General features: G+C 36.2%; 4 protein-coding genes across 4 annotated transcripts; all 4 read right to left on the reverse strand.

The window, feature by feature from the left end:
* Positions 1–1,275: 1,275 nt before the first annotated feature.
* On the reverse strand, positions 1,276–7,408 carry LOC126816074 (uncharacterized). The gene is made up of 6 exons (XM_050542262.2): positions 7,339–7,408; positions 6,031–6,180; positions 5,374–5,447; positions 4,868–5,058; positions 4,075–4,192; positions 1,276–2,943 (listed from the first exon to the last, which is right to left on the reverse strand). Exons 1-6 carry the CDS (start codon positions 7,403–7,405, stop codon positions 2,812–2,814), a joined length of 732 nt encoding a protein of 243 aa, XP_050398219.1. The 5' UTR covers positions 7,406–7,408; the 3' UTR covers positions 1,276–2,811.
* Positions 7,409–8,169: 761 nt separating this feature from the next.
* On the reverse strand, positions 8,170–12,873 carry LOC126815185 (serine proteinase stubble). Its single transcript, XM_050540743.2, has 7 exons — positions 12,175–12,873; positions 11,532–11,876; positions 11,054–11,252; positions 9,783–9,919; positions 9,370–9,519; positions 8,821–8,975; positions 8,170–8,328 (listed from the first exon to the last, which is right to left on the reverse strand). The coding sequence occupies exons 1-7, from the start codon at positions 12,572–12,574 to the stop codon at positions 8,170–8,172; spliced, it is 1,545 nt and encodes a 514-aa protein (XP_050396700.1). The 5' UTR covers positions 12,575–12,873.
* A 612-nt stretch (positions 12,874–13,485) lies between these two features.
* LOC130012241 (coagulation factor X-like) lies at positions 13,486–19,045 on the reverse strand. Its single transcript, XM_056099652.1, has 7 exons — positions 18,422–19,045; positions 17,441–17,698; positions 16,827–17,025; positions 16,145–16,275; positions 15,655–15,795; positions 15,302–15,447; positions 13,486–13,822 (listed from the first exon to the last, which is right to left on the reverse strand). The coding sequence occupies exons 1-7, from the start codon at positions 19,038–19,040 to the stop codon at positions 13,670–13,672; spliced, it is 1,647 nt and encodes a 548-aa protein (XP_055955627.1). The 5' UTR covers positions 19,041–19,045; the 3' UTR covers positions 13,486–13,669.
* A 2,693-nt stretch (positions 19,046–21,738) lies between these two features.
* LOC126815184 (trypsin) lies at positions 21,739–26,989 on the reverse strand. Its single transcript, XM_056099282.1, has 6 exons — positions 26,848–26,989; positions 26,521–26,719; positions 25,526–25,662; positions 25,019–25,159; positions 23,494–23,645; positions 21,739–21,920 (listed from the first exon to the last, which is right to left on the reverse strand). Exons 1-6 carry the CDS (start codon positions 26,987–26,989, stop codon positions 21,768–21,770), a joined length of 924 nt encoding a protein of 307 aa, XP_055955257.1. The 3' UTR covers positions 21,739–21,767.
* Positions 26,990–27,799: the final 810 nt, after the last annotated feature.

Genomic DNA, 27,799 nt, shown 5'->3' on the forward strand with positions numbered 1-27,799 from the left:
CGAGTCGGCGACTGGTTCCGTCGCGTCGTAGAAGTAGAACATGTTCAACTTCTGCGACTCAGTCGCCGATCGTGAAAAACTGTCGCACGACGGTCGTAGCTAGACACAGATCGACTAGAATCGGCGACGGAAATCGTGCGACGATCGGCGGCAGTCGCCGGAAAACCTGTCAGCGACCAGTTGAGTCGCGTTGTAAGGTCGATCTGAGCCCCCCTTTACAAATCCCCTAAAGACTGTGTATTCTCTAGCACGTTCACTAGCGCCTTGTCGTCATTATTACTAGATGGAAATGAAATGAAATGAAATGGGGTTTAACGTCCTACTGTGCTGCTTCGAACTGGGCTAATGAAGACGGACGGCAGATGGATTTGACAATGGTATTGCAAGATGGATATTTGGAGATTTGTATTCGGAAATTTGTTGTTCGAGGTTTGTTGTTCGTTGTATGTTTCTGATGAAATGTAAATGTTATTTTTTGATATTGAAAAAGAAGTTTTATATTTGTATTATAATACAATTAAATTAAACAAAAACACAATTTACAAATGACGAATGTCTGATTTGTAAAACAAATATTGATATTAAGATACATATGTTAATTTTAGCATACAAATGTCGAAATACGACAACAAATGAAAAAATAAGAATTAAGAACTATGAATTAAGAACCAAGAATAAAGAGTTGTTTGGTTTTCCATACAACTCTGCTTATCTACAGTTGCCAAGCGTATGTCAGTGGAATATTTCCGTACATGAAACCATCAGATCCTACACATTTGTTCTAGTCGTTCTGCTCTTGGTAGGAGATAATTGTGAAATAATAATTGAAAATATTTCATTGCCAATCCATCTGTAAACACATTACATCGTCACTTTTTGTTTATGCAGTTTAGTCCAAATTCTAAATAAAATCCATTAAAGATACATTATGATAGATTCGATAACGAGTTGGCAGTTCTCACTATAATAATTAAAAACTAGATAACGTAAAGGCAATTTGCTGAAAATTTAATTCAAATTGATCCACTATCAACCGAGAACTAAGCGAATAAAAATTCTGCCTAGCCTCAGTCATCATTACTAAAGTCAGTACATTAAACAGCATAGTCTCGATTATCCATTTAATCGTTTAATCGAGAAGGAAAGTTATGCAGTAAATCGGATCACAATCCACTCAAGATCGCAGGCTAGCGATGCCATCTAGAGTTGATTATGGTCTGGATAAGTTAATTAATGTCTAATTAATAATTTAGATAACATTTTAGGCCTAAAGAAAGACCTGCAATAGATAGATTGCTCTTGCATAATGTATGTTTAATATTCTTTGATATGGATTTGCGGGAAATGCTCAGAAAATGTAAATGCATTATTCTTTAAACGTTAGTGAACAGTCTGATTGTTTTGATTTTATGGATAGGTACACCCACCCTGTTTTGAAAGCACTGATGCATTGCAATTCCAATAAATCGATGAAAGTTTAAGAAATATAAACGTTTAATTGAGGGCACTTAATATTGTATAGCCATATAATTATCTTTAATATTGGGAGTGTTTAGGCTTTACATCGTAAGGTGTGTCATCGATGCACGCGCTGCGAGTTCGATTCCAAGCAGAAATATCGCCTTCCTAACATCGTAAGTTATCCCCGGTTTGCTCCCACTGCTAAAGACCCCTAAACCCAAGGACATTTTTGTACTGAATATATAATATTAGTCTAGAAATGACCTAGTTTGTGTTAAGTGGGAGTGAACGCAATCTAACGTCCCCCACTTAATCAACTCACTGTGATAGATCAATGAGAAAAAAAAAGTCAAAATGTCTCAATGGATTTATTACTTGGGGAATAAACTCACTTATAAACAACATCCGTTAATAAACATCAATATAAACTGATTAGTATCCATTGCTCGCCATCATAGTTAGATCTGTTGTTTCCATTTGTTTTATTTAAAGTAACGATGGGTCATAGGCCTATGCATTTTTCGGAAATTATCAAATTATTTAATTGATTATATATAATTTAAACATACATTATGCAAGAGCTCAATCTGCCTATTGTAGGTCTTTGTTTGGGCCTGAAATGTTATCTAAATTATTAATTAGACATTAATTAACTTATCCAGGCCATAATCAACTCTCGATGTCAACGCTAGCCTGTGATATTTACTGGATTTGAATCCGATCTGCTGCCCAACTTTCATTGATGATTAAATCAAAAAATGGATAATCGAGACTATGTTTTTATCGTACAGACTTTAGTAATGATGATCGAAGCTAGGACTAAAATTCAATCGCTAAATTCTCGGTTCAGAATGGATCAATTTGACAGAAATTTTCAGAAAATGTCCTTTGCATTATCTTGTTATTAACTATTATAGTGAGAATTGCCAGCTCTTTCCATAATGCAGCTTTAATTCAGAAAACAAAATCAAAATACTAAGACTAGATAATTTCCGGACTTAAAATTTATTCGGGTTTAAAACAAACCTATCAATTTGGTTAACGGAAAATAAAGATGGCTGCAGCTTGTTACATAGGAAGGAGAATAGATTGATGGAATTTTCAATTCGTCATATCACTGTAAATATTGAACGGAATTGAACCGATTTTGGATTGATATTCCTATTAGACATTCAACTTTCACAACACAGTAGTATACAAGGGATTATACTTCAAAATGATTAGACATAATAATAAAAATACTGGGTTTGGAGCACACAGAAGAAACATTTAGAAAGTCTGCTCTCATCCCATATATTATGGTCTGATGATGAAGTGAAATGCAGCTGTTTTCCAAAGGAATCTCTTAACTTAATCTTCGAAATCATCAGGAACTTGATTAGAATGACCTATTACACAACAGGCTAGTCTTGAACCAGAGTTGCCAGTTGTTCTGCTGTTTTCATTATTTACTAGACCAAGATCATCTTGTCCAGCATGAAGCTAAAAAATGAAATACTAATATTAATAAACATCATGTAATATGAACCGAATAATTCAAAGGTCCTGACTCTGTAATAATTTGAAATAGCCAAGTTGCCCAAATTTGATAAGGATTTTCCTCCACGAAATCTAATTTCTATCGTCTTGCACAAGCTTTCCCGGCTTTCAGTGATTCACACCAAATTTTAAAAAAAAAACCGATAAAAATTCGAGTCGTTAACACAATAATAAGGTCTTCATAAAATGGTAGGTGATTAAATTCAGAACCTCTATTTTGTTAAACAAGGTTATTTGACAGTGGGAGTTAACCCCGGAATGAATATGGATAGGGTTCTTCCTCCCATAACTCCAATTTGAAAGAAATCCGTTAAAAACTACAGCTTCTATCGCGTTAATGAGCATTCGCGAGTCAAAATAACAAGGGCGGTAACTCCAAAACGGAAAATCAGACAAAGCTAAAAGTCGATATAGATCATCTTCTCATGGTGCATATGCTTCATACAAAGTCTGAAAAAAAAACCTTCTCACAGTATCAAGTTTAAAAAAAAAATCTTCAAAAACTCTAGGTTCGATCGCGTTAACGAGAATACCTATGCTAGAATGACATGGACAGTAACCCTAAAACGAAAAATCGGAGAAAGATGAAAATCAGCCAGGATCATCTGTTTCATGCAGATGAAAACCATCTTTCAGAAACTCTAGCCCCGACGGCCAGAGAGGATGACCATTCCTGTATACACCCCAGCTATATACGCATAGGCGTATAAAAAATTGTTTTGTGTAGTATTTTGCACATTCTTGACATTATTATCAATACACCAAAAAGTAAAGAGCTTAAGTTAAACGGGACTTTCAGGATGAGGGTTTTTAAAGAGGCTTCCACACTGTCGAGTTGTTATATCTGTGACGGATCCTTTGATAAAAAACCTTGTGGACAGCAAAAAATTGATCCGTTAATAAAGCTAATTGTTAGCTTCGAGGCATAGACATCTGCTGGCTTGTCGATCTCAGCAAAATACTTCAAATAGGTTTTGTTTTTATTTATTTCAACCCATGTGATTTCATCGAGACTTGGTGACACTGTGTAGTGTGCATGGCATAGCGACTTAATGAAAAACCTAAAATACATACCACCACAGTTCGTCCGATGACCGAATTTTCCCCAACAATTGAGGTTATCGGAATAGTAAATATTTCTCTAATAGACCCATCATTGTCTTCTCGTACATTACCCATATCACCAATATGTCTGAATTTTAAAAATCTTTTATTTATTACAAAAAATATAGAATTGAAAATGCGACTACCTTTGTCAAGTAACTGTGTCATTATTCACATAATATGGCTGTGAACGCACTTCGCAACGCGTCGTAGACAGTACACCTGAAGGCAGTGTATTCACGTTTATGGGTCCATTGTTAAAATTGTTTCTGCAAGCAAAACAACCCTTTCAACGTAGTGGTAATCATATCAACAAAACATAAATTTCAGTATAGAAGACATACCCCCCCCCCTCCGCGTGACAGGGTATAATTTAATAACATATGCAATACTAATACTGGACAATTAATTATGGACTCATCTGCAGACTGGGGATAAAGGCAATATATTCGAAGAATCACGCCCTAGTTTTCATCAGCGTTTTCCAAATCATGTTACTTTTAGAACTAATACGGTTATTTCTATTTAAACCTGGTAGAGTTCAATAAATATAATGGGCCGCAGCACTCATTATTAGACGGCATGATTTGAACATATTTCAACTGTACTTGTCCGTGACCGACATACATTGTTTTGTCCCGGTAACACAACCCGGAATAGAACGCAGGGTTGATTTACTTGGACTCCATTAAGAAGTTGTGGTAATGATTAGGCTAATCAAAAACCCATCTGGCACACTGCCTTCGAAATTTAATAGAATTACCTTTCATATGTATTTCTATCACCGTGATATTTAGTGAAGGGATTATAATGTGAGCCTGCTGCTAAACAACCGTTACCCAAATCACCGAATTGGTGGATGTGAAGACCATGATTAACAACACCAATACTGGAGTCCAAACCTTGTAGTTCAACTTTAACCGTTAGCCAGCTGTTATGTTCACACTGTGAATTCTGGAAAATGATACAGTTGTAAATTTAAAAAGCTGAAATCTGTATGGTACCTGTAATATGGATTTTTCAGACAAGAATTGTCTAATGTCAATTTATTTAGCAATAGAATATTATTTCAGTCTTGTCATTCTTGAAAACAATGTTTTGTGTTGAGCTCAACTTATCCTCCAATTTCTATCTCTTCTTGCTATACCACTATAAAAGATATTTCCAACTTCTACATATTGGTCCAAATTCACAAAATGGGCCGAGCGAGGGTTTTTTTGTAATCCAGATCATGCTAGTTCTATCAGTCTGAGGCAGACAAAGACTTACCACGTCTTGAACAAAATATATTCTTCCTTCTATTGAATTTCGTCTAGTTGGCGTCACCGTACATATTGCACTAACTTAAATTTAAAAAATAAATTCCTTATACTCTATAACATAAAATTGTATATTTAAATGCCTTTGTGATATTGTATGCTGCCCACCGCGCGGAATTTACAAATATAATTTAAAACATTGGTGTCATGAAATCTCCCGTCAAAAGGCAAAACCTAGTAACTCACTTTTTTTTTTTTATCAAAATTGAGTTAGGACCTAATTTGTAGTTACTAGGGTATGTGCTTCCTGTTGTTGTACTAGATATTCCAATCTTTTGATTTTGTAAGCAGTTACACCCATGACACAACCTAGCAACTTCCTTCATTTGCCTAGTATACCAAAGCAAAACCTCTCAATAGTCAAATCAATGGATGAGCTGGGGTTTAATATTCATTCATTACGTTTTCCTTTGTTTTCTCAAAATAAGAAAAAGTGAGTTACTGGGTTTTGCCTTTTGACGGGAGAAATGGAAGAACCCCTCCTCCCGTTCTACTCCTTTCCGAAAACAGATTTTTTTCAAGCCATTATGGTCTTGACAGGACGAACCATATCGATTTTCAGCTTTTGGAAAACCCCAGACTATTACAATGGAAATAAATTGGTTACCTCGAGATAGTTGACAACCATTTTGTTGTGAAGCCAGTCGGGAAACCGTTAACCCGTTTCTTCTATTGTTTCTAGACAAAGTGTAATAATTTCTGCCAGTTGAAAATCGGTGAACTCTAGCTCTTCCAGAAAACAAACGTCTGCTTGTAGCTGTTGATACACAAGAAATTTAAGGAAGCATTATCTCCTGCAATGGCGCGGTTGGGGGCGCATAAGCGTACGACCCAGGGGGGCAGTGGGCAATCTTACTTTCGGGCAATCTTACTTTTCTGGCAGAATAGTAAAGTGAAAAAATTATTATTTTATGTAGTTGGCAAAATAAAGTGCCCGAAATCAAATAAAACACTAATTTTACTTTTCTTTCAATTGAAAACCGCGAATTTGCACTGAAATGCCAATGGATTAAAACATTTTGTCTGGAGCCACTTTACATTGTGCGACATTTTTCGGGCATCGATTGTTATTTGTGAAGGCAGCAGCAACAATCTGATTGGATGATTGGAATTCAGGTCGGCACAGAGTGGGATTTCGTTTACAAAACCATAGGACAACTTTGGAGCTGCTTAACTCATGGGCTAGAACAGCAGAAAAACGCATTTGCGGCGGTTAAATTTTCAAATTTTCTCAGGGAGGGCTAGACCCCCATACCCCGCGATGATTGATCGGACCGCATTGAAATTACTGTATTCACGGGCTGGAATTGCCGGAAAACGCGTTTCTTGCAGTTCAGTTTTCAAAATTTCCTCACTACGGCCCCACCACCGTGGACTGTAAACGATTGATTGGTTGTTTGGAATTTGAGTCAGTCATCTCAATTAGGCTATGTTAGACCACTTTGAAGCTGCTATATTCACGGGGTGCAATAGCAGGAAAACGCGTTTGCGGCCGTCAGATTTTCCAATATTTGGGGGGGGGGGGGGCCAACAGTGTAAGCTCCGCGCTCTCGCAGAAGACCGGCTCCGCCTGATGTAACCCGAACATTTTTCGGGAATTTCAGGTTCTGCCCCCTAGGAGGAGGTGTGTGTGTGTGTGTGGGGGGGGGGGCGTCAAGCATTCTTTCTTTTTCTTTTTACTATATATTCCCAAAAACTTAACCAAACTCAATAATACTGTTGTGAGTATAAAAACACCAACACAGAACCGTTGATATCAGTTTTTAAGCCATTTAAAACGTGTATGCACCCCCACCCCCTTCCCCATTTCGGTAACCTAGATAACCTTACATACGACACAGGTGTAATATCTTGAATTATACCTTCTGAACAAAATTTTTGAAGAGTATTTTTAAACAGTAAAAGGGCAACTTACATTCAACATCTCTATACAAGACACAAAAGCACAGCAATGAAATTACCATTCCCTTCATGCTGACCATTTCAGTATAACTACATCTATATTATGATAGACCTATAAATTATTCTTAGCTATGTCGATGAATAAAGCATTGAGATACAGTCTTGACTGGACATTAAACGTGGTTTTGAATATTTGATAAATTATAGGACATTTTTACATTTCTGTACTTAATTAGGTCAAACGGAGTGCAGCAGACATTATGCCCCATAATAAGAACTGCCAACACCAAGGAATAGATAGCGGTTCTCCATCGCTGAGTTGAGTCCCAAAATAACCTAGTTTGTGTCCACTGTTTCCAATCCCCTTGATAAGAAATGAAATGGGGTTTAACGTCCTATTTTTCTGCATCAACTGGGCTAATGAAGGGAAGGTTTGCCCGGACAGCGGCCCTACTCCTGTTATGTCGACTTCCATCAGTCAAGGGTTCTTTACGTACATGCCAACGTGTACACGAGACCTCTGTTCGTTGTTCGACCTGAACGCCAAGTCATCTGTCCTTGGCCTTTGCCCCCTTATATGCAGTCAGACCACAAATAAATTTCTTCTGATAAAGATTGTTCATTTTCTGTAGCATTCCCGCGATTTCAAATCTTGTGAAATATTAATTTGTCATACTTCCCAAGAATACAATATGTTCTAGCAAATTTAACAAACGGTATCTTAATACTAATATGCTGCTGTTACAGGCCCAGAAAGGAGTTGCCTTAAACTTGTCTCTATAGATTGTAATGACGTGAAATAAAATGAACGAAAATAATAAATTTGGATATATTTCATATTTTATTAGGTTGAAAGAAAACCATTGATGAAATCCAACGAGGCACTTGTATCAGCATAAATCCCCGCAGCACCGGCATCAGCGCAACCTGCTCCGTACGATACAATACCATACTGCACATATTTACCATCAACTGGACAGAATAAAGGTCCTCCAGAATCACCCTGAAAATAAAAATACTCAGTTTATGATGAAGACTATAATCAATGGGTAGAATAGAAGCATGTCCCTACGTCAGGTCTCGACAACCCCCTCTCCTGCTCTGTTCATACAGAATGATCAAGAATATCTGCTTTTTCCCAGCAATTCGGATGCTATTTCTCATTGCTGAACTCGCGTTTACTGAAACTAGCAGTATGTAGATTTACAATTTAATTTGTGAATTTCCAAGACTACTATAGCTGAATGTTTCAACGGGACAATACTTAAATCTTTAAGTTAAAGGAAGTGTAACATATTGGGCATATTGAACTGTCGATCACCATGATGTCATTTTCCATTGTGACCTTCTAATTATTTATTTTTCCTCCGCTTTCCGTGTGTATAGTTTTATGAATGCATCTCCCACACTTTTCCGGATCAATAACCTACATTTAACATTAGAAACATTTGTTATCTATTACAATTACGAAGCGGATAATAACTAAACTTCTTACTTGACAACTATCAGCTCCTCCAATTACTGGTCGACCAGCACAGAGTTGTAGAGAGGAATCGGTTGGTGTTGTTTCAGTAAATACACTATCACAATCTTGCCCACTGTAAGTAGGCACGGTTACTTCTTGTAATACATTAGACGTCTGTCCACCAGCTACACACATGTAATATAAAATTGACTTGATAAGTACAGACAGAATATTTTCTAAATGAATACCAATTTGTTTATAGTTCTGATATGTGATTTAAACCAGAGTGTCTAATAGCACCCAGATGAGCAAACACACATTCAGTTTATAAAAGAAACTGCACAGAACTGCATCTCTATAATGCATGAGGGCAACACACTCTTGGTGAATATATAACTTAAATGTGAGGCATGTAAATGCGGTGTTTTACTGAAGACCTGGGAATGCACGATTAGAGATCAGTCTGGCTAACAATATGAGTCTTCCAAAGATCTGTTAAAGTTTGAAATAGAGTGATAGACACGTTTGTCCAGCTAACATAGATGTATAAGCTATACATATCAACAATTTACATCTTACATGATGTTGTTCCCCAACCAGCAACAACACATTGTGTACCAGCTTCAATAAGTGAACCATCTCCAGCGTTTGGTAAACATATAGGTTGTGTACAGGGATTATCTTCGAAGTTAAGGGGCTCTTTCAATGTTAGTACAGCAACATCATTCTCTGGAAAATAATATAAAATAAACATTTCGCGCCATTTACAATTAGAGTCTTCGCCAGAAAGTTGGGGAAAAACCCACCTACTTTCAATTATATAGAGTGACCTTATAATTGCATGTAAAATGATAGATCGTTACTCTTTAAAGAACTACAGCAAAAGATTATTAAAAGTAATTGTTGGTTTCTGCACTTTATATGAAAACGGGAAATGAAATAACTCGATGGAAGGAACCAAGATGTCGTCTACTATTAATTCACATTCTTACCTACACCACCTGTTGCCAGTTCAACGTAATCAGGATGGACATCTACGGCTGCAACTTCTTTACTTACTTCATTAGTATCTAAAACATTGTAGTCATGCTCACCGGCGACAACTGTGATGTCACTGGCTGTGTTAGTTCTAGAAAAGTTGTAAGAAGAATTTTTCAGCAACTTTTGTAAGTTTGAGTGGTTAAAAGTAATCGCTGACAAATCTAATCACTATTAGCATTATATGGCAAATATAGACTTTGGAAAGTGGCTTATTTTTTTCAATATGATCAACCCTAACGCAAGTTATGGACATCTAAAATTTCCAATATTTCCTATTGTCGTGCCGCTATCTGGCTCCCAAACGCCACTCATCTTGTTGTTCATGTTGTTGGTGTTCCTCCGATTTCAGTCTGATTAAAATGTAGATCTTTACTTCGTTTCGTTTTTTTTAAATACTTTTGATGGCCTCTACTAACCAATCAGTGTTGATGTTTCTAGTGGGCTACCCACACTTCCGTTTCATTGGCTAATCCCTTACATCATCCAGAACACGGATTATAAAACAACTCTTCCAGGTGCTCGTGTAGTAAAGACAAGTAAAATGAAATTTTAAACTATGAAAAACGAAACGAAATAGGATCTGTGTTTTAATCAGATTGCTTCCTCTTCGCCTTCATTGGGGCGACCATAGAGATGTATATATTGACAATATATACACCTCCATTGGGACGACGGTCTTCGAAAAAGGTCTAAGTACGATCGGCATGCTGGTTCCGTGGACAGTTGCGCATCGAATGACGCTTATTTTCACATGACGCCACAATTCCGTGAGGGCTGTAACGACGTCGTGTCTGGTTCCTGGTTTTTAGTAAAATCGTAATTGTTTTCTCCAAGATTAGAAGCCGTAAACAGAACGATAATTCATTTCTACTCACGAACACCGAGAGAAAAATTACATTTAACCTACGTTTTGTGTTAATCGTCTGAAGAACACTTATGTCCTTATTTTAGTTAAATAAAGATAAGGAAACAAACTAATTATTTGTCGTCTGGGACATTGGGGTTTAACCATGGATTTATATGATTGAAGAAATAGCCAACTTAAGAATTATTAAATAAATATTTGCTTGGATCTAAATGTACATTAAATGAGGAATATCCGTAACAATTGATGTATGTATTTATAAATACTAACTACTGTATGTATCTATAACTACTAACCATAATTGCGTGCTGTCAATTCTAGAACGGTAAACGAAATAACATCTTAATGATAACTCACCCAATACAATGACCAGCAGTAAGAATGTGAGTTTCATCAATAATCGTTCCCCCGCATAAAGAATCACCAACTTGAAGTCGAACCATCCAAGGATATTCACACTCCTCAGCATCAATTCCACCAACAATTCTCACTTGGTTTAGGGCTGAACTAAAGTCGGCAAATCTGGTTGCTGCATTTACAGAACTAATACCACAAGCTTTAGCAAAAGAAGTAGAAACATTATAGAAATGCACAAAAATAAGTTTTACAGAAATGGGTTAAGATATATCGATATTAATTAATAATACATTGTCTTGTTTTGAAAAATTATACTTCAGCCGAAATGAAAAAAAAATATTCCAGAGAACATATATTTTCTATATTACATTGTATAGACGTGGGGTATGCTTTCTATTTCTGAAACATCTGATACCTATTGAAATGTAATTTGGTAGTTCAGGTAGTGCGAAGATTTTGTTAAAAAGTAGTGTTTTACCTTTTGTAGTTGCTGCGGTTGTTACGGATGTAGTTGCTGCTGTTGTTACGGATGTAGTTGCTGCTGTTGTTACGGATGTAGTTGCCGCTGTTGTTACGGATGTAGTTGCTGCGCTTGTTGTGGGTGTAGTCGTTGCTGCTGTGGTTGTTGTGGATGTACTTATGATTTCGGCAACTACAGCAGGGTTGGAAACACTAGCCGCGGGTTCTTCGAATGGTGTTTCATACTTATCAGCACAGCATTTTTCATACATCTCATTACTAAAATACTGACTGCTGCACCCAGAGGAAACGGTCAGCTTCTTAATACGGTTACAATAGAATTCACTGTTGATAGCGTCACATGCTGGAATTATTTTATATATAGCTTGGTGGATGTCGGATTACACATTAAAGTGTCTTTACTTTAACAACATGGAAATCCTCTAGACGTTATTAATATGTTTTAGTTTACTTCATCACCGGCATAAAATCGAAAAGTATGGCTAAGACTATCCAATAAAAATTATGGATTAAACTATCCAGATCGAAAATATGAATCGGTTTAAGCAAAAAACATAAACAATTTAAATACATTTGCGTAAACAATTTTACGATTTTTTTTATTTTAAAAAAAAATAGAAGAGAAAACTAGAGCAACTTACATTTATCCACAGCTTCTTGTGTTGAGCTTTGTATCTCTGAGACACTTTCCTCTGCTAACGTGTTAATAGCAGAAGATATTGTTTCGGGGTCTCCTTGAACTCCTTCTGCCTCTAACTGTTCGGAAATGAACTCTTCGATGACATCTTCCAATTTGACGCCAGCATTGTTCAAATATAAGTCTAGTGCGATGTTTAGAATGTTGGACATAATATCTGATGATTGACCACTAGCAAAAGGTTTTAGCGTTTGATATGCACCATACACGACAGATTGTAACTGTTGGTAAATCTGAGCTAAACGATACCCGTAAACTTGTCTTTTATGACGGAAGATCACTGTGTTCATTTCCAAGGGCTGTTCTTGTTGAGTAAATTGGCTACAGATGTAATTGTTGTACATTGAGAGTGGGAGTTGACTCAGGGTACTTAAAACTGGATTTAATGGAGCAGCAGGTCCTGTGGGTAGAGCTGGGTTTGGTGCTGGTGGTTCAGCTGCAGCCTCTAATGGCTCAACGTAGTAGTACGGAGGGTGCCGTTGACCATAATGGTTAGGGAGTCTATGATTTCCATGACTAGAACGACCAATATCATAATAATTACCATATCGGGCATTTCCATAATAGCCATTCCTTCCATAATAGGGATTCCATCTTTCTTGACTGTATCTCCCCCGAGGTCGCTTACAAAGTGTAAATGTTATACACAACAGTAAAATAACAATAACAGCTCTCATATTGATAGTGATGGAAGGCTTTGCAATCTTCATATTAACGGAAGGGGAATTTTCTTTAAATACTATTTCATAAAAATCAATATGATATGATGTTTATTTACGGTGTGGACCAACTGTTCATAAAATTACATACCAGAAAAAAACAACAGAAAAAAAAAAATTTTCGTGAACCACTTCTGCAAAAGTTCGTCAAATTGAAAGAGGCGTATGTAATTTGAACCTACGCAAATTTTCCACTTCTATTTGGTTAGTACTTTATTGACAGCCGAACCTTGCGTACAACCAGATGTGGATTCTGCTTTTTTCACTTCTTAGACAAAGTAAGAAGCTAAGGCTTGCAATCGATCGTGACATTTTTTTTTACCTTATTGCAAATATCATTAGAAATTGAAATTAGTTTGTTTGAACAGACGGATTACTAAATATAGATGGATATTTACATATGTATACCCACACCGTTAGTTCCCATGCTGACTAATAAATAATACGTAGCACAATCTTAAGGTTCATAATTTATATAAATTGTCCTAATCCTTTTGTGAAATATTTGCAATGAAATGTGTTTAAATTAATCTTAATATACTAAGGGATTGTTTTTATTAAATAACATACATATACTGTAATTAAAATCTGTACAAAATATTGTCCAAAAATGGCAAGGATTTAAAAAATCAAAATTTCAATAGATTTTAATTATTTAAAAAAATCAAGGTAGAAAAATAGAACAAAATAAATCAGTATCAATTGATCGAGTTTTCATGTTTATTGTACACTGTTGATGAAACTAAGCATAGAACTGACATCAGTATAGACTCCTCCACTACCAGGTTCGGCACAACCTTCACCAAATGATACAATACCATACTGTACATAGTTTCCATTTACTGGACAGAATAAAGGCCCTCCGGAGTCACCCTGAAAATAAAGAATAATGCTATGTTTAGAACATTTCAATTTATTTAATATTTATAGGGGGATAATCTGGACTTACACACGTTTTTCAACATTCTGAACAATTACCATCCAACTGTCAAATTAACCACAAATTTAAGTCTTAACAGCATAGATTTCCTTGACACCATCGTTTTTTAAAGTAGCAACACCAAAAACACTGGCTAATTGGAAACTAAAGTACTTTTCAAAGAAACCGACACACATCAATTACTGCTCAAAAGCTCCTTTCACCCAAACCATACGTTCTCTGACATCATAAAATCTCAAATTCTCCGTTTCCACAGGATATGTACTCAGCATGTACGCTGGTATTTAGCAAACTAAGAGAAAGGGGATACTCCAAATGCTATCTCCGACGTATAAAAACAATACTCTAGCTGAACTTAGCAGTTAAAACCAAAACTTGTGGCCACCCCAGATGTCAAATATGCAAAATCATAAACATAATTCCCAATATTATACCAATTTTCATGCAGCAGTTTACCTATCTGGGCCGGATAAATACCTGTTTCAAATTACCAGATTCCAAATTCCAGATTCCTAATTCCAAATTCCAGATTCCAAATTCCAAATCCGAAATTCCAAATGCGAAATTCTAAATCTGATTCGACCAATCGGATCAGGTTTTCCTTTTGACTAATCAGTTAGAGTATAACAATATTCCAGTTCGGGTTTGCTTCGGCAGATGTGAACATTTGGGGCAAAGTTCCTCTGCAGTGAGCTACGCTGCTACTCGGTATCCTAGGACTGGCATTTTTTTTTTTTGCTTCAGCAAATTTGGAATTTGGAATTTGGAATCTGGAATTTGGAATTTGGAATCTGGAATTTGGAATTTGGAATCTGGAATTTGGAATTTGGAATCTGGAATTTGGAATGAGCCTTCTGGGCTTTAGTAGAAAATCGATTGGCGTCTTCGTCTCATGAACATAAACGCTGTGCATTTCAAGTTAACCGGGTGATGACGTTCTCTCTAGAGAATTCACTAAATTTGTTATCAAATCAGTCGATTTGAGGCACAGACCGATGAATGTGACGACAATATACGACAATATTTCGATGTGGGCGTCACAAAAAAAAAAAATAAAAAAAAAAAATAAATAAATAAATAAATATTTATAAATGTCCGGAATATAAATTAGATAGATTATTAAATGCAGATCGTCAACCCCGTCTTGGGAAAACTTGCAAATTTCTTCGTCAATGTAAGCAGTCTTTCACGTTGCACGTCTAGGGTTGCTTCCATCCACTAATCGTTTTATACAGTTGGTAGACTACAAGTTTAAGCTTTGCTTGAAGGCTTTTGTAAGATACAAAAACTCGCTTCAGGGGATGCTAAAAAATTGGTAGTAATATATTTTCCTATAGATAGATATGTATTTAAGATCTCGAATGTCGAGGAAATATAACTTTAAATGGGGTTAAAAAAGTAAATTGCATTACCTGGCAACTATCAGCCCCATCTCGACCAGCACAGATCTGGGTAGTAGGATTGTTGATTACAGACGCAGGGAAAATATTCTTACAGTCGTTACCATTATATGTTGGTACTGTTACTTCTTGTAATATTGGTGCTGATGGGCCGCCAACTATGGAAAATGTATATGATCATTTGTTTACGGTATAGCTTAAAATAGTGTAGGAAAGGAAAAATGCGGGTGAAGAATATCGTGGGCTTTGTGAAGAATATCGTTTAATTTTGTCCCTCTACATCCTTAAGAATTTGAACCATTATGTCACAATACTTAACGTGTTTGTGCTTAGTTTGCTCTGAAACCAAGCTCCATTCTACTTACATGATGTTGTTCCCCACCCAGCAACTGTACATTGTGTGTTAGATAAACTTGAACTATCACCAGCTTTAGGAAGACATATAGGTTGAATGCAGTCACTATACACAAGAGGTTGGTCTAATGTTAATACAGCTATATCATTCTCTGTAATTGAAAATATACACACAATGATTTGCCTCAAAAATACAAAAAGATATGCTTAGAATTTTGAGGGATGCTTTAAACAATGTACATATCACCATCCAAACACATATCTTCCGCCAGATCTTGGTAATCGTGCTTCCCTTTGTACTCTAGTATAAAAAGTACGCAAACAATTTGTTAGGTATGTCAATTCGTCAAGTGAAGTTCACAACACTTGTCAATACTTATATAGCTATGGGAATTTAAAAAGCTCAATGCTACTGGGTTTGAGATTGAGCTTCTGCAACTGAAAGTTGAATCTATAAAGAGGTTACAGAGAATTCACTATATCAAACGTAAAGTTACTTACGAACGGAAGAAACACCATAATTTGGGTGAATAGTGATAGAAGAAACACCACGCGTTACTTCTCCGGTATCAACAATATTATAATTATGGTCTCCAGCATAAACAGTGACGTCTATATTCTTTGTGCTTGCTCTGAATTATAAAAGCCACCAAACATTTTATCTGAAGTAAGAACTATCACTTGTTTGATGTTGGTAAGATGTAATCACGAGGTCAAATCCACAACATTTCCAAAATTATCAGGATAAATGAAACATTCATCACAATGGTTATGCTTGGAGAATAGAATTTGTATTCTGTATCTCTACACCAGATCACCGACATTGTTAGCGGTGGCCGGGTTTACTTTACTCTTTCGTTATGATGACGTCTACTAGAGGACACTAATTTTGTTAGAGTATTATTTATGCAATATTTAACGAAAATTTGCCATGGTCATTATATAACCATGTTAGAACATGTGAGTGCATATTCAATCTTTCCAAGACATTTCCAGAAATGCTTTGACTGGAGCCTTATAAATCGCACAAGGGTTATTGCAGTTTTATTGAAAACAGATGGTATAATTTGATCTTATATCTTAAAAAAAAGAATTACTTATTTAGACTATAAAACAAATAGATTGGATGTATTACGATACTTTTTGTTTTCATGTGCATCTTATTGATTTAATAACGTCTTACCCAACGCAGTGGGCAGCTGTGAGGATATGAGTTTCGTCAATAATTGAACCTGCACATAACGAGTCTGCAGCTTGCAACCGAACAACCCATGGATATTCACATTTTTCAGCAGGAACACCACCTACGATCCGAACCTTGCTTATTGCAATGTAAAAATCAGAAAATCTTCTTGCCGGATTGATCACACTAATACCACACGCTGGAAAGACAACAATAATACAATTAATGTGGACAAGTATTACTCAAAAGAGGAATGACCATTAAGAGGATAAATTAGTTCTTGTAAATTGTTATAATTACTTTGTAAACGGTACTATGCAAAATAAAAAAAAATCGTTTCAACCCTATCAACCATAATATACTGAATTGTATTGGGTGTGGAGGGGGTGTCAAAACGCATTAGGTGCAATTGCAGGATCTGTCCACCAATTTTTGTTTAACACTATACCCGTATACCTGGGTGTTCACTGGTTACGCTAAGTGGTGCACAGATTCAAAAGTCTAACCGAAAGGTGTTGTTGTTTCATTGAGTGTAACCATCAGGTTTCTCATGTGTATGGCATAACGATGGATTTCTTGATTTTTTGTATTAATTACTAATAGTCACCACTTACATCTCGTCGTTGATCCTGTAGTAGTCGTGGTTGGGACTATCGTCGTGGAAGCAGTAGTGGTTGGAACAGTGGTCGTTGCTGAAGTTGCTGAGGATGACGTTGTTGGTGTTGATGTAGTAGTGGTGGTTGAGTTGACGTATACTCCACTACAACACTGGTTCCAAATCTGACTACTATGATACATACTGCTGCATCTATTACTGTAAGTAAGCTTATTTAAATAGTTACAATAAAACTCACTCTTAATCACTCTACAAGCTGGAAATAATACAAAGTAAGCTTTTAGTGGATGTAACTGTGTTTTTTATTTTTTTATTTTTTTTATTGTTCTGTTGTATAAGAACATGAACAACGAACATATTTCATATTGAAAATATTGTAAAGATTATACTCTATTTAAATTCACAAAATTATATTTAAAAAAAACCCGCAATAACCGAATGTATGAGTGGCGTACTTGTATTAAGTAATTGTATTTTGTTTTTAAATTTCACAATAGTTTCAGAACGCTATTTTCAGCGAATACTGTGGGGCGCCTTATTAAACATGCATTATGCAAGAGCTAAATCTGCCTTTTGCAGGTCTTTCTTTAGGACTGAAATGTTATCTATATTATTAATTAGACATTAATTAACTTATCAAGACCATAATCAACTCTCGATGCCATCGTTAGCCTGCGATATTTAGTGGATTTGAATACATTTTGTGATGGATAATTTAACTTACAAATGGATAATCGAGACTATGTTTATTATCGTATCAACGTTAGAAATGACGATCGAGGCTAGCCTAAAATTGAATCGCTAATATTTCGGTGAAGCAATTTGATTGCAAATTTTCGCATATTCTGTTTTAATTATCCATTTTTAACTATTATAGCGAGAACTGCTAGCTCGTTATCTAATTTTACCTAATGCACTCTTTTTTATAATATAAGGACACATATTTTATCACCTGATGTAAGAGACTAGAAATACTTACTTTGTTTAACGAAAGAAGCTATTGATGACGTAATAAATGATCTTGGTTTGGAATTTAGTTGTTGAATGGCATCCATAACTTCCTGGACAGTTCTGCTTTCGTGACTGTTTTTAATAAGCAATCGCAAAAGTTCTTTAATCGTTTCTGTCACATTAATAGTTCTTCGTCGTTCCAGAATTAGATAATTCGCAGCCGCTCTGGCTTGATCATAAAGACCACTCAGATCATTTACATCCCAAAATGGATAGAGACTGGATATTGTTCTCCGTACAACTTGACTATAGCGCATCATTTGATAAATACTGATGTTGGCCGAAGTTGCCCGCTTGTTACGGACGATGTTGTCATAATTATAAGTATATAAGTACGAATACGGATAAAGTGCCAATGGGTAGTAATAATTATTTTGGTACATGGCGCCAACTAGTATATTACATATATAATTATTATATAGATTCAATGGTAATCTGTTTAAGAGAAATAATACCGTATTCCTGTCTGTTGACTGATAAGATGGCTGCATAAAATAACCAAATATGACATCGCCTCCTCCATAGTAACGGGTTTTAGAAGCCGAGATTACCGATAATAACACCGTTAAACAGATTAATTTGATCATCTTGACTGTGGTTACAAGTTAAAATGGGGATATTGGGCAGTATTTTTTTTTATAAGAATTATCTCAATAGGTAATATGTTTGATTACTAGTGTGATATTTAGGATGATTAAGATTTATTTTCTCTCTATTTAATATTACGTCGTCTGCCACGAACATTTTGTGAATACGGGCTTTAGGAATTTGGTTTTAAAAGAATAGTACGTGATGTCTTGTGTTCATGTGGTTTGTATTGTCGGTCATACACCTCAAAATCTATGTCATCCTATTCACACAAGGGGTGCGGTTGACTTAAATGTAACAATAGTATCTAATACAAAGGTAGATTGCTTAAGAGGAAGCTATTCAAATTTGATGAATTTTATCATCGATTAAGTATATGATTTTAAGTTTATGCTGTTACTGTTCGGGGCCAGTTGATCTTCTACGCATAATGAGCCAAATGAGGTTCCTGTGACTTGTCTCGGAATAATTTGTAAACTAAAGAACACATATTTACAAATCATTGGGGTTTCTGGGAGCCGGGACAAATTTTAAACGGGGTCACCCCGATATGCCAGTCAGGATTATAATCGGATTATACTTAACAACCCTAATTGGCTTAATCAAGTAGGCCGGTTTCATGGTCTAGTGAACTGTGTTCATCATATGACATCACCACTTACAGAGATTGCCATAACCACCAGGCCAACAACAATAAGATTGGACAAGTTCCTAGCCAACTTAAAGGATCTTGTGAAGACTGACCGTAGACCGGTACCAACAATCTATCAGGAAGAACTTACAAGTAAGTTATCAAACATTTGTATTCTAAGTTGATATTCTAAAATGTAAAAATACATAGAACTTATTATTTTCGTCTTTTCTTTTCAGGAGTTAGTCAAGAGGCCTTCGTGCAGCATATTCCCTTATTCCACTCCGCAGACTCTTCCCTGTACCGATCGAGAGCGGAGACACTACCATTTCTTCCGAAGTTGAGGACCAACATCAACTTACCCGAAGAGTACCAGAAGACAACAGGCGGCGAAGACTTCCTCCTCTACACAGAAGACGACAACAAATTCATGATCTTCGCCACGTTGGATCACCTGAGATATCTTGCTGCAGCAGATAACTACTTATGTGATGGTACTTTCAGCGCCTGTCCATCACTCTTCTACCAGATGTACACCATCCATGCATCTGTACACAACAAGGTTGTTCCGCTGGTCTACGCTCTGCTACCAGACAAGAAACAGTCGATCTACATGCAATTCTTCACCACCCTGAAGCAGAAGGCAGCACAACACAACATCAACCTGCGCCCCGGTGTGATGATCACCGACTTTGAAGTTGCTGCCCATAACGCTGCTACCAGCGTCTTCGACTGCCAACTGAATTAAGGGTGGCATGTTCCATTTCCGACAGGCCGTCTGGAAAGGAGCACATAGAGATCCGTTCCGCAGGTATATATAACCATACTGGCTATTCTACATTAAAACCAAAGTTCTATACGATCTTCCTATTACGACAAAATTCAAATGTACAAACACTGCAAATTTAAGAAGTAATTCTACATTGTAAATTTCTCCTATAATGTTTTGCAGCACTGTAAACTGATTTATTGATTCATTGATTTCAGGTGGCCTTTGTAGAAAATCCAATGGTGAATCTGATTGTCCGCAGCGCAGCAGCATTTCCACTTGTAAGACCAACCGACATCGATGACTACCGGCTCAATGCTCTGGAAGAAGCTGATCTGGACTATCCTGGAGTTCTAAGTTTTACTGATTATGTCACTGGTCAGTGGGTGGAAGGAGGTCAGCGAGATGTCTGGAACCATTTCGCGACTACTGGTCCCCGCACAACCAACAACGTTGAGGGGTAGCATTCCAAAATAAATAAATTTGTCACCAACCACCCCAACATCTATCACTTCATCCGCCTCATCCAGCAAGAGAAAGTTTTCTGTGATGTGACACTGAAGCAGCTTGCTGCTGGTGCCTCTCTGAAACCCAGAAGTATCGGCAGCTGTAAGAGAGGCTGGTGACTGAGAAGTGGCGCCTCCATGAAGGACACTACACCGTCATCCAGTACGGGGATGCTGTCTCCCACTTAGTGGGCTTGTAACATTTTATTCTAGAATGATTGAAAATGTATATTTTATAGGAAAATGTTTGTAAGTGGATGGATAATGGTTAAAAGAAATGTTTAAATGATAACTTGTACATTCTATGTTAAAATGATTGAAAATGTTGTATATTTTATAGGAAAATGTTTAGTACTGCTTACATTACTGATTGATTACCGATGCTGCTTGTATATTATGAAAAATTGTACTTTTGTATAATAATCTGTAAAAAGAGTGGATGTGAAATGGAATAAAATATTGAATTGAACTGTCTTTCAATGAACTGTTTTAATCCTCTGGTAGACCCTTAATTAATCCTAATTAATCCCCATTGTTGCATCGTTAATTGTTAATTAATCCCCGAACAAAGGAACTGGTATACTGGGGTCAAATCAGTTGAAATTCGGTGCAGAGTATACGGAAAGGCCACCATATCTAAAAATATTGTATGTTACTCTCATAATTAACTACAAGATGTCAAAACATTTTATTGCCAATTTTGCAACCTTGCCGGCTTTTAATTTAATTAAGTAAAAAAAAAATAACAAAAACGGTCAATTTGATACTTTTTATTATTATGGGGTCTTTTATTCAAAAGAACATATTTCTTTTAAAATAATTAGATAACACTGTTGATGAAGCTTGACATTGCCCCAACATCAGTGTACACACCAGCATTACCACTTAAAGCACAGCCATCACCATATGATACAATACCATATTGTACATATTGTCCATTTACTGGACAAAACAGAGGTCCTCCGGAGTCACCCTGAAATGATAATAAGTCATATTTATTCATGAATATTCATCAAAACCTGGGCGGGGGGTGTAAATTCAAACTCTTTTATTTGATACTACACCAATACGACTATAAACAGAAAGAACTACATTTATGAGCAACCGAGTGAGGGGAATTAAAGATGTCGTGTGTTGTATATTAGGGGAGACTCATCTTGTATCAACAAAAGGGCTTTGTTATTTGTTTCCCATGTATTTTGAAAACATGCCGGAGAAAGAAAATCAAAGTCAAAGAATGATTGCAAAAATGGCGACGATTGAAAACATACATACATTTTGTACAGTGGCGCATCTAAGGTCCATCTTTTTTAAAGATGCATTATGTAAGATTTAGATTAAGAGCTGACAGTTCTGGCTATAATAGTTAGAAACTAGGCAATGAAATGGGGAATATCTTGAAAATTTCAGTCAAATTAATTGATTCTGGACGACGTTAGGACTGTTTGAAGAATAGCGGAGTCTCGATTGTCATGGCTACCGTAGTTACGATATTAAACAAAGTGTCTCGATTATCAATATTTTAATTAAACCATTAACGGCTAACCGTGATTAAATCCGTTAAAAATCTTGAGCATCCGATGGCATCGTGAGTTGGTTATGGTCTTGGCAAGTTAATAAATTCTAATTAATAATTTATATAACATATAAGGCTCAAAGAAAGACCTGCAATAGGCAGATTTAGGCTCTTGCATAATGCATCTTTGATAAAGGCAATATTTGAGGTCTGTTTAAAAAAATAAATTTTAATTATGGTGGTCTGCGTCCACATAACCGTTAACGTATATAACTAGTCCGGGCTAAATTGTCACATATTACACATTTTATTTTTACACGTACCACAGAAACTGCGATATGCTTTATCATTTTCTGAAATTTATCTGCAGCGAATAATAAAAAACACACCCTGTAATAGGCGATTCTAAATTTTACAATACTTAAGTAGTCGCTATCTATAATTATAATCAGATATGAGGTAATCTAAGCGACTTTAAGTGTGTTAGTGTGTTAAGAGATCTTTAAGGCACGTGATAAGACTAACAATAGTATAATTAATTCTCTTTGTAATAATAGCGTTTGTCACGTTAAGGTATTTAACCTTTAACCTGCACATCTACAACAACAATCTCTTTATAACTTCAAAAACACACTTTTATGGAATAACAATTACTGTGGTTTATTTCACTGCCTACTTACATGTACTAATTGACCTTATCCAGTAGGATTTTATAGATCAGTCCTTGTTATCAATATGTAATTCGATTCGCCAGATGGGAGTAGGCCTTAAGAAAGGTTCTCTGTATTCAAGTTATTAGAACAAAAGTATTTTCTAGATATAATGGAATAGGCCAGGGACAATCGACTGCTACATAAAACCAGTTTTGCGTTAGGGTTTCTATCGTGCAAAGTTTTATTTATTTAAAAGACACGTGCTTATTAGTCTATATGGCACAGGACATCCGACTTTTACATGGTCTCAACCTTGGGCTAAAATCGATTCTATTGTGGAAAATACTTATCACAGACATAAAGGTAAACCTAATTACCTGGCAACTATCAGCGCCACCTTCCGGTCTACCAGCGCATATTTGAAGGTTCGTATTGGTTGGTGTAGTATTTGGAAAGTTAGATGCGCAAAGAGCACCACTGAATGTTGGCATAGTAACCTCTTGCAGTATAGGTGACGCACTTCCTTGATCTGGAAAACGAAGAATTGAAAGTCGTATGAAAATAATAACCTCAGTTAACAGGCTATCACTGCTGTGTAATGAACACACGCTATGAAAAATTTTCAATTTAATTACGACCTCATGTTGGATTTGGATCCGGGTTCCTTATAGCCGGAATACATCCAAGAATAATAATTAAAAACATTGATTTATAATCACATATTCTCGGTAGCCATCTTCGTTTTAAATTGAAAGGCAGACAGCCCTGATTCACGATTTCGTTTGACTAATTTGAGTGACAATATTTGCGGTTATCTCATAACATGAAGAATTAGCCTACATAATAATAAAATATCGCATTGCCAGTCAACGAATATACGCCCACCACGGGCATTATGCTGGACGGGGTTCAGGTTGCAGGTGCAATCACTAGCTAGATGTATATACCTATAACGGTAAATCCCTTTGATCTTTGGGGTATATCCTATGCCCAGAATAACTTTCGGTCTGAAAGTCGTGGACAGCTTTGAATATATACAGGGGGATATGGGGTTAATCTTCTGGAAGTTTTTCTTTAAACCTGTAACGGGTTATTCTTCCAGGGTAGGGTTTTTTCCATAAGAAAACATGATATAAGGTTTTCTTAGGCGAATTCTGGGTTATTCTCATTTTACGTACATTTATAAGCAAGATAAAGTCCTCGACTTCGGTTATGCTGAGGAAGAAAGACTTCAGAAGAAAAAAACCGACAGAAAAACCGATAGAAAAACCTCGGTGTGCAGGCCTCGGTTTTTCTTTCTCTCGGGTTGTTGTCTTCAGTCTTTCTTTCCCCAGCATAACCCCAGACTCGTGCTTTATCCTACACATAAAATTGACAGATTCCTACTTATGATATGCAGCAAGTTTAATATGTATCCTAAAAGCAAATCTCACCTGCAGACAGCTTGTAAGTTTTCTGTGGCGGGGAAAAAAATGCGAGTCTAAATTCGATAGCGATCCTCCGTATAGGACTCGCAAAACAATCCCAACAAGTTTAAAAAGAAAAAAAAATATTCCTTACAAGCGTCTACAAGGTTTTGGTGACAGGGCCAGTACTCTTCGTTAAAACTTGCTTGCAGTTTTGAATAAAAACATATCTATCAAAAAGTCTTTATGAAGTTTGATAAAAGGGGCAGTTACTCTGCAAAAATTCAATGCATGACTCTGAATATCGACCCAAGCCGAACAAACCCACCCAGCAAGAATGTGGACGGTCGGTAATATACTCACATAATGAAATATTTAAAACTCAGTTTGCGAGGCATAATTCAAGCTACCCTTTATAGGCCTAGCTATCAAATCAAATTATATCAACGTTTCTGGCTACGTATTCGTAGCTTATAATATTATTTGCTATGCTTACACGAAGTAGTTCCCCACCCAATCGTTGTACATTGAGTATCATCAAGTGAAGCGCTGTCGCCAGGTTGAGCTAAACAAATAGGCTGAACACAATCACTGTATGTTAGAGGTCTTGACAGTGTTAAAATGGCTATATCGTTCTCTGAAATTAAGAAAAGAATTTAATAACAGTTTTAATTTACCCACAGGCCTTTATGGTATACGGTACAGAAAAAAAAACACAACACAGTTTATATGGAAATACAATCACTGGTTTATAAGTATAGCACGAAGTTTCGACAAGTATTCTCTTATCGTTATCAAGCACAAAAGCATCATTTGTGCTTGATAACGATAAGAGAATACTTGTCGAAACTTCGTGCTATACTTATAAACCAGTGATTGTATTTCCATATAAACTGTGTTGTGTTTTTTAATGCGTTCAATCGCTAAATGCCACTCAAGGATGGTACAGAAAAAACACCAACTCATAGTTAAAATTTCAGTAATTATGTATTATTTTACTGACCAACAGCACCAGCGGAAACTTCGTTGTAATTAGGATGAAGGTTAATGGCGGATACATCAAACAGTTCATTGTTCGCTTCTTGTTTATTAAAATTATATTCTCCAACAATGACTTTCATATCGGCTGCTGTATTTGAACTGCAATACAGTACATTGCTCAAAAGTTATAAACATTGAAGCTGTAATACAATCATAACAATGTCGGTTGTGATTTAAATCGAACCTAGAGAGGTATTCACGACTCCATTTTTAATGCCCTAATGGGAATATCCAGTCAAGACCGATCAAATTTCGCTATCCCCAGTGACTCATTAAGATAGCTTGAAATCAATTAAAAATTAGAAGTCTTTTTACACCGGTTTGATAACTCAGATTCATATAGCCGAAGTCGCTGGTAAAGGGTAGCTGGGCAGAAGTAACGTGGAATCTGCTTCAATTTAAAGTACACCATGAACACGGGACAGGTTGGTTGAAGAAAAAATAGCATTATGATCGGAAGACATGTTCTGTGTATATTATATTTACTGATTTTTTTCAGGTTATTTCTCTACGCCTTTTTCGGTTTGTCATATTGAGAGAGGGGGGAAGAGAGAGTGACAATTCCGCCCGTTCCGTAAAACCGTGATATCGAAGAAACCATATTTCACTCGATCCACACCCCACCCACCCCACCCCACCCCAAACACGTGTCCTTCATTAAAGGACTGTTACCATAATGTAATTCATTTGATCATATAACGCCAAACTCAATATAACTATACAAATTTAAAAAGTTTGTATATAAGCAAAGCGTTGCTAAATTTGTTTTAGAATTCGGTATACAATCTAATTTGAATATACCCGATACATCAGTAGAGCCAAATCGAAAATAACATTTTTACCGATCAGCGGATATTTCCAAAGCGCTAGGAGATCCAAAAGGGTCGTGATTTTCTTGTCCAATAAAGACCACAGAAATAACAGGCATAATCTTGTTTTACTATAAACTTTTTTTACCCAATACAATGCCCAGCTGTCATTATGTGTGTTTCATCAATAATTGTTCCTCCGCAAAGAGAATCACCAGCCTGAAGACGAACCATCCATGGATATTCACAGGGTTCAGTATTTACACCACCAACAATACGGAATTGTCGAATAACGTTTGTAAATGCTGCAAATCTTGTTGCTGGATTCTTGGTGCTGATTCCACATTCTGGAAACAAAAATCCACACAATAAGTAGCTGTAAATTTATGGAATGGTTATATTTCACATCCACCTATACAACATTTTTTTCTATTTTTTTTTTTTTTTTTTTACCATTTGCAGATACATTTATTACCTTTGGTGATCGGAGTAAGGGTGGTGGTAGTAGTAGTAGTAGTTGGAGCTGCTGTGACTGGTGGTGCTTGTGTGTTGATGAAGGGTGATTGTTGACAACAACTGGAATATAACTGGCTGGAGAAATAGGCAGTACTACACATTGGAGCTCTGATTAGTTGTCTTACATATCTACAGTAAAACTGACCTTGAATTCCACCACACGCTAAAAACAATGAATCCACATGAGTTTAATGTAACAAGCAGGAAATAGTGCTTAATATTCTTATTGGGCAGTACAAATAAAATCAAATAAGAGCTTTGGGTGCATTATTAATAGTAGACGTTTAGTTGTGTTTGATACTACAAGGACTTTGGTTGTGGCGCATTTGGGTAAACTCCCTCTTTTTCGACCGTTGCCAAGATTCGACAAGATCCAACAGGACGTTTATTTTATCAATAACACATAAATTATTACAAAAAGTGACCGCAATAAAAAGATATTTTATTGATATGTGTTTTCTACATATCATATTCTAAATTTAAATGATTGCATAAAAACGTGATAAATGTACGAATTTATGTAATTTTGACAAAGCGGAGTTATACCGATATGGAGGAACCAGGATAAACTTTTTACACAGCTCACAGACATCTTGGACAAAATACAACCACAGGCGAAATAAAAAAAAACAAACCCAAAAAACGAAAAAAGCTTACCGGCAGGAAGCAATATCGTGTAGATATATATTTGGTTGGTATCAGATATCAAATGGTTACGTTTGGGTAAATATTAATGGAAATATTTCAAATTAGAAATTGCTTGCATTATGAACGATATCGCTTTGTCAAAACTTTAGTTATTCATAATTTTGTTATTTATCAAATAAAATCATTTAAATTTAGAATATTGGTGTGTAGGCCATGCATATCTATATCATGATTTCCTTGTCGATCAAATTTTGCAATAGTTT

The sequence above is a fragment of the Patella vulgata genome, chromosome 3, assembly GCF_932274485.2.
Source record: "Patella vulgata chromosome 3, xgPatVulg1.2, whole genome shotgun sequence".
Classification (NCBI taxonomy): Eukaryota; Metazoa; Mollusca; class Gastropoda; family Patellidae; genus Patella; species Patella vulgata.

Coding starts and splice junctions, on each gene's coding strand:
- LOC126816074 (XM_050542262.2), bottom strand. CDS start 7,405: ATGGTCAGCATGAAGGGAATGGTAATTTCATTGCTGTGCTTTTGTGTC. Junction 5,448..6,030: donor TGGTTGTCAACTATCTCGAG/GTAACCAATTTA, acceptor TTTAAATTTAAG/TTAGTGCAATATGTACGGTG. Junction 5,059..5,373: donor TATATTTTGTTCAAGACGTG/GTAAGTCTTTGT, acceptor ATCATTTTCCAG/AATTCACAGTGTGAACATAA.
- LOC126815185 (XM_050540743.2), bottom strand. CDS start 12,574: ATGTACAACAATTACATCTGTAGCCAATTTACTCAACAAGAACAGCCC. Junction 9,920..11,053: donor ACTGCTGGTCATTGTATTGG/GTGAGTTATCAT, acceptor CAACTTTTCTAG/AACTAACACAGCCAGTGACA. Junction 8,976..9,369: donor TGGTTGGGGAACAACATCAT/GTAAGATGTAAA, acceptor ACATGTGTGTAG/CTGGTGGACAGACGTCTAAT.
- LOC130012241 (XM_056099652.1), bottom strand. CDS start 19,040: ATGATCAAATTAATCTGTTTAACGGTGTTATTATCGGTAATCTCGGCT. Junction 16,276..16,826: donor ACAGCTGCCCACTGCGTTGG/GTAAGACGTTAT, acceptor TTTATAATTCAG/AGCAAGCACAAAGAATATAG. Junction 15,796..16,144: donor TTATGGTGTTTCTTCCGTTC/GTAAGTAACTTT, acceptor TTTCAATTACAG/AGAATGATATAGCTGTATTA.
- LOC126815184 (XM_056099282.1), bottom strand. CDS start 26,989: ATGTGTAGTACTGCCTATTTCTCCAGCCAGTTATATTCCAGTTGTTGT. Junction 25,663..26,520: donor ACAGCTGGGCATTGTATTGG/GTAAAAAAAGTT, acceptor ACTGTATTGCAG/TTCAAATACAGCAGCCGATA. Junction 21,921..23,493: donor GTGGCGCTGATAGTTGCCAG/GTAATTAGGTTT, acceptor TTATCATTTCAG/GGTGACTCCGGAGGACCTCT.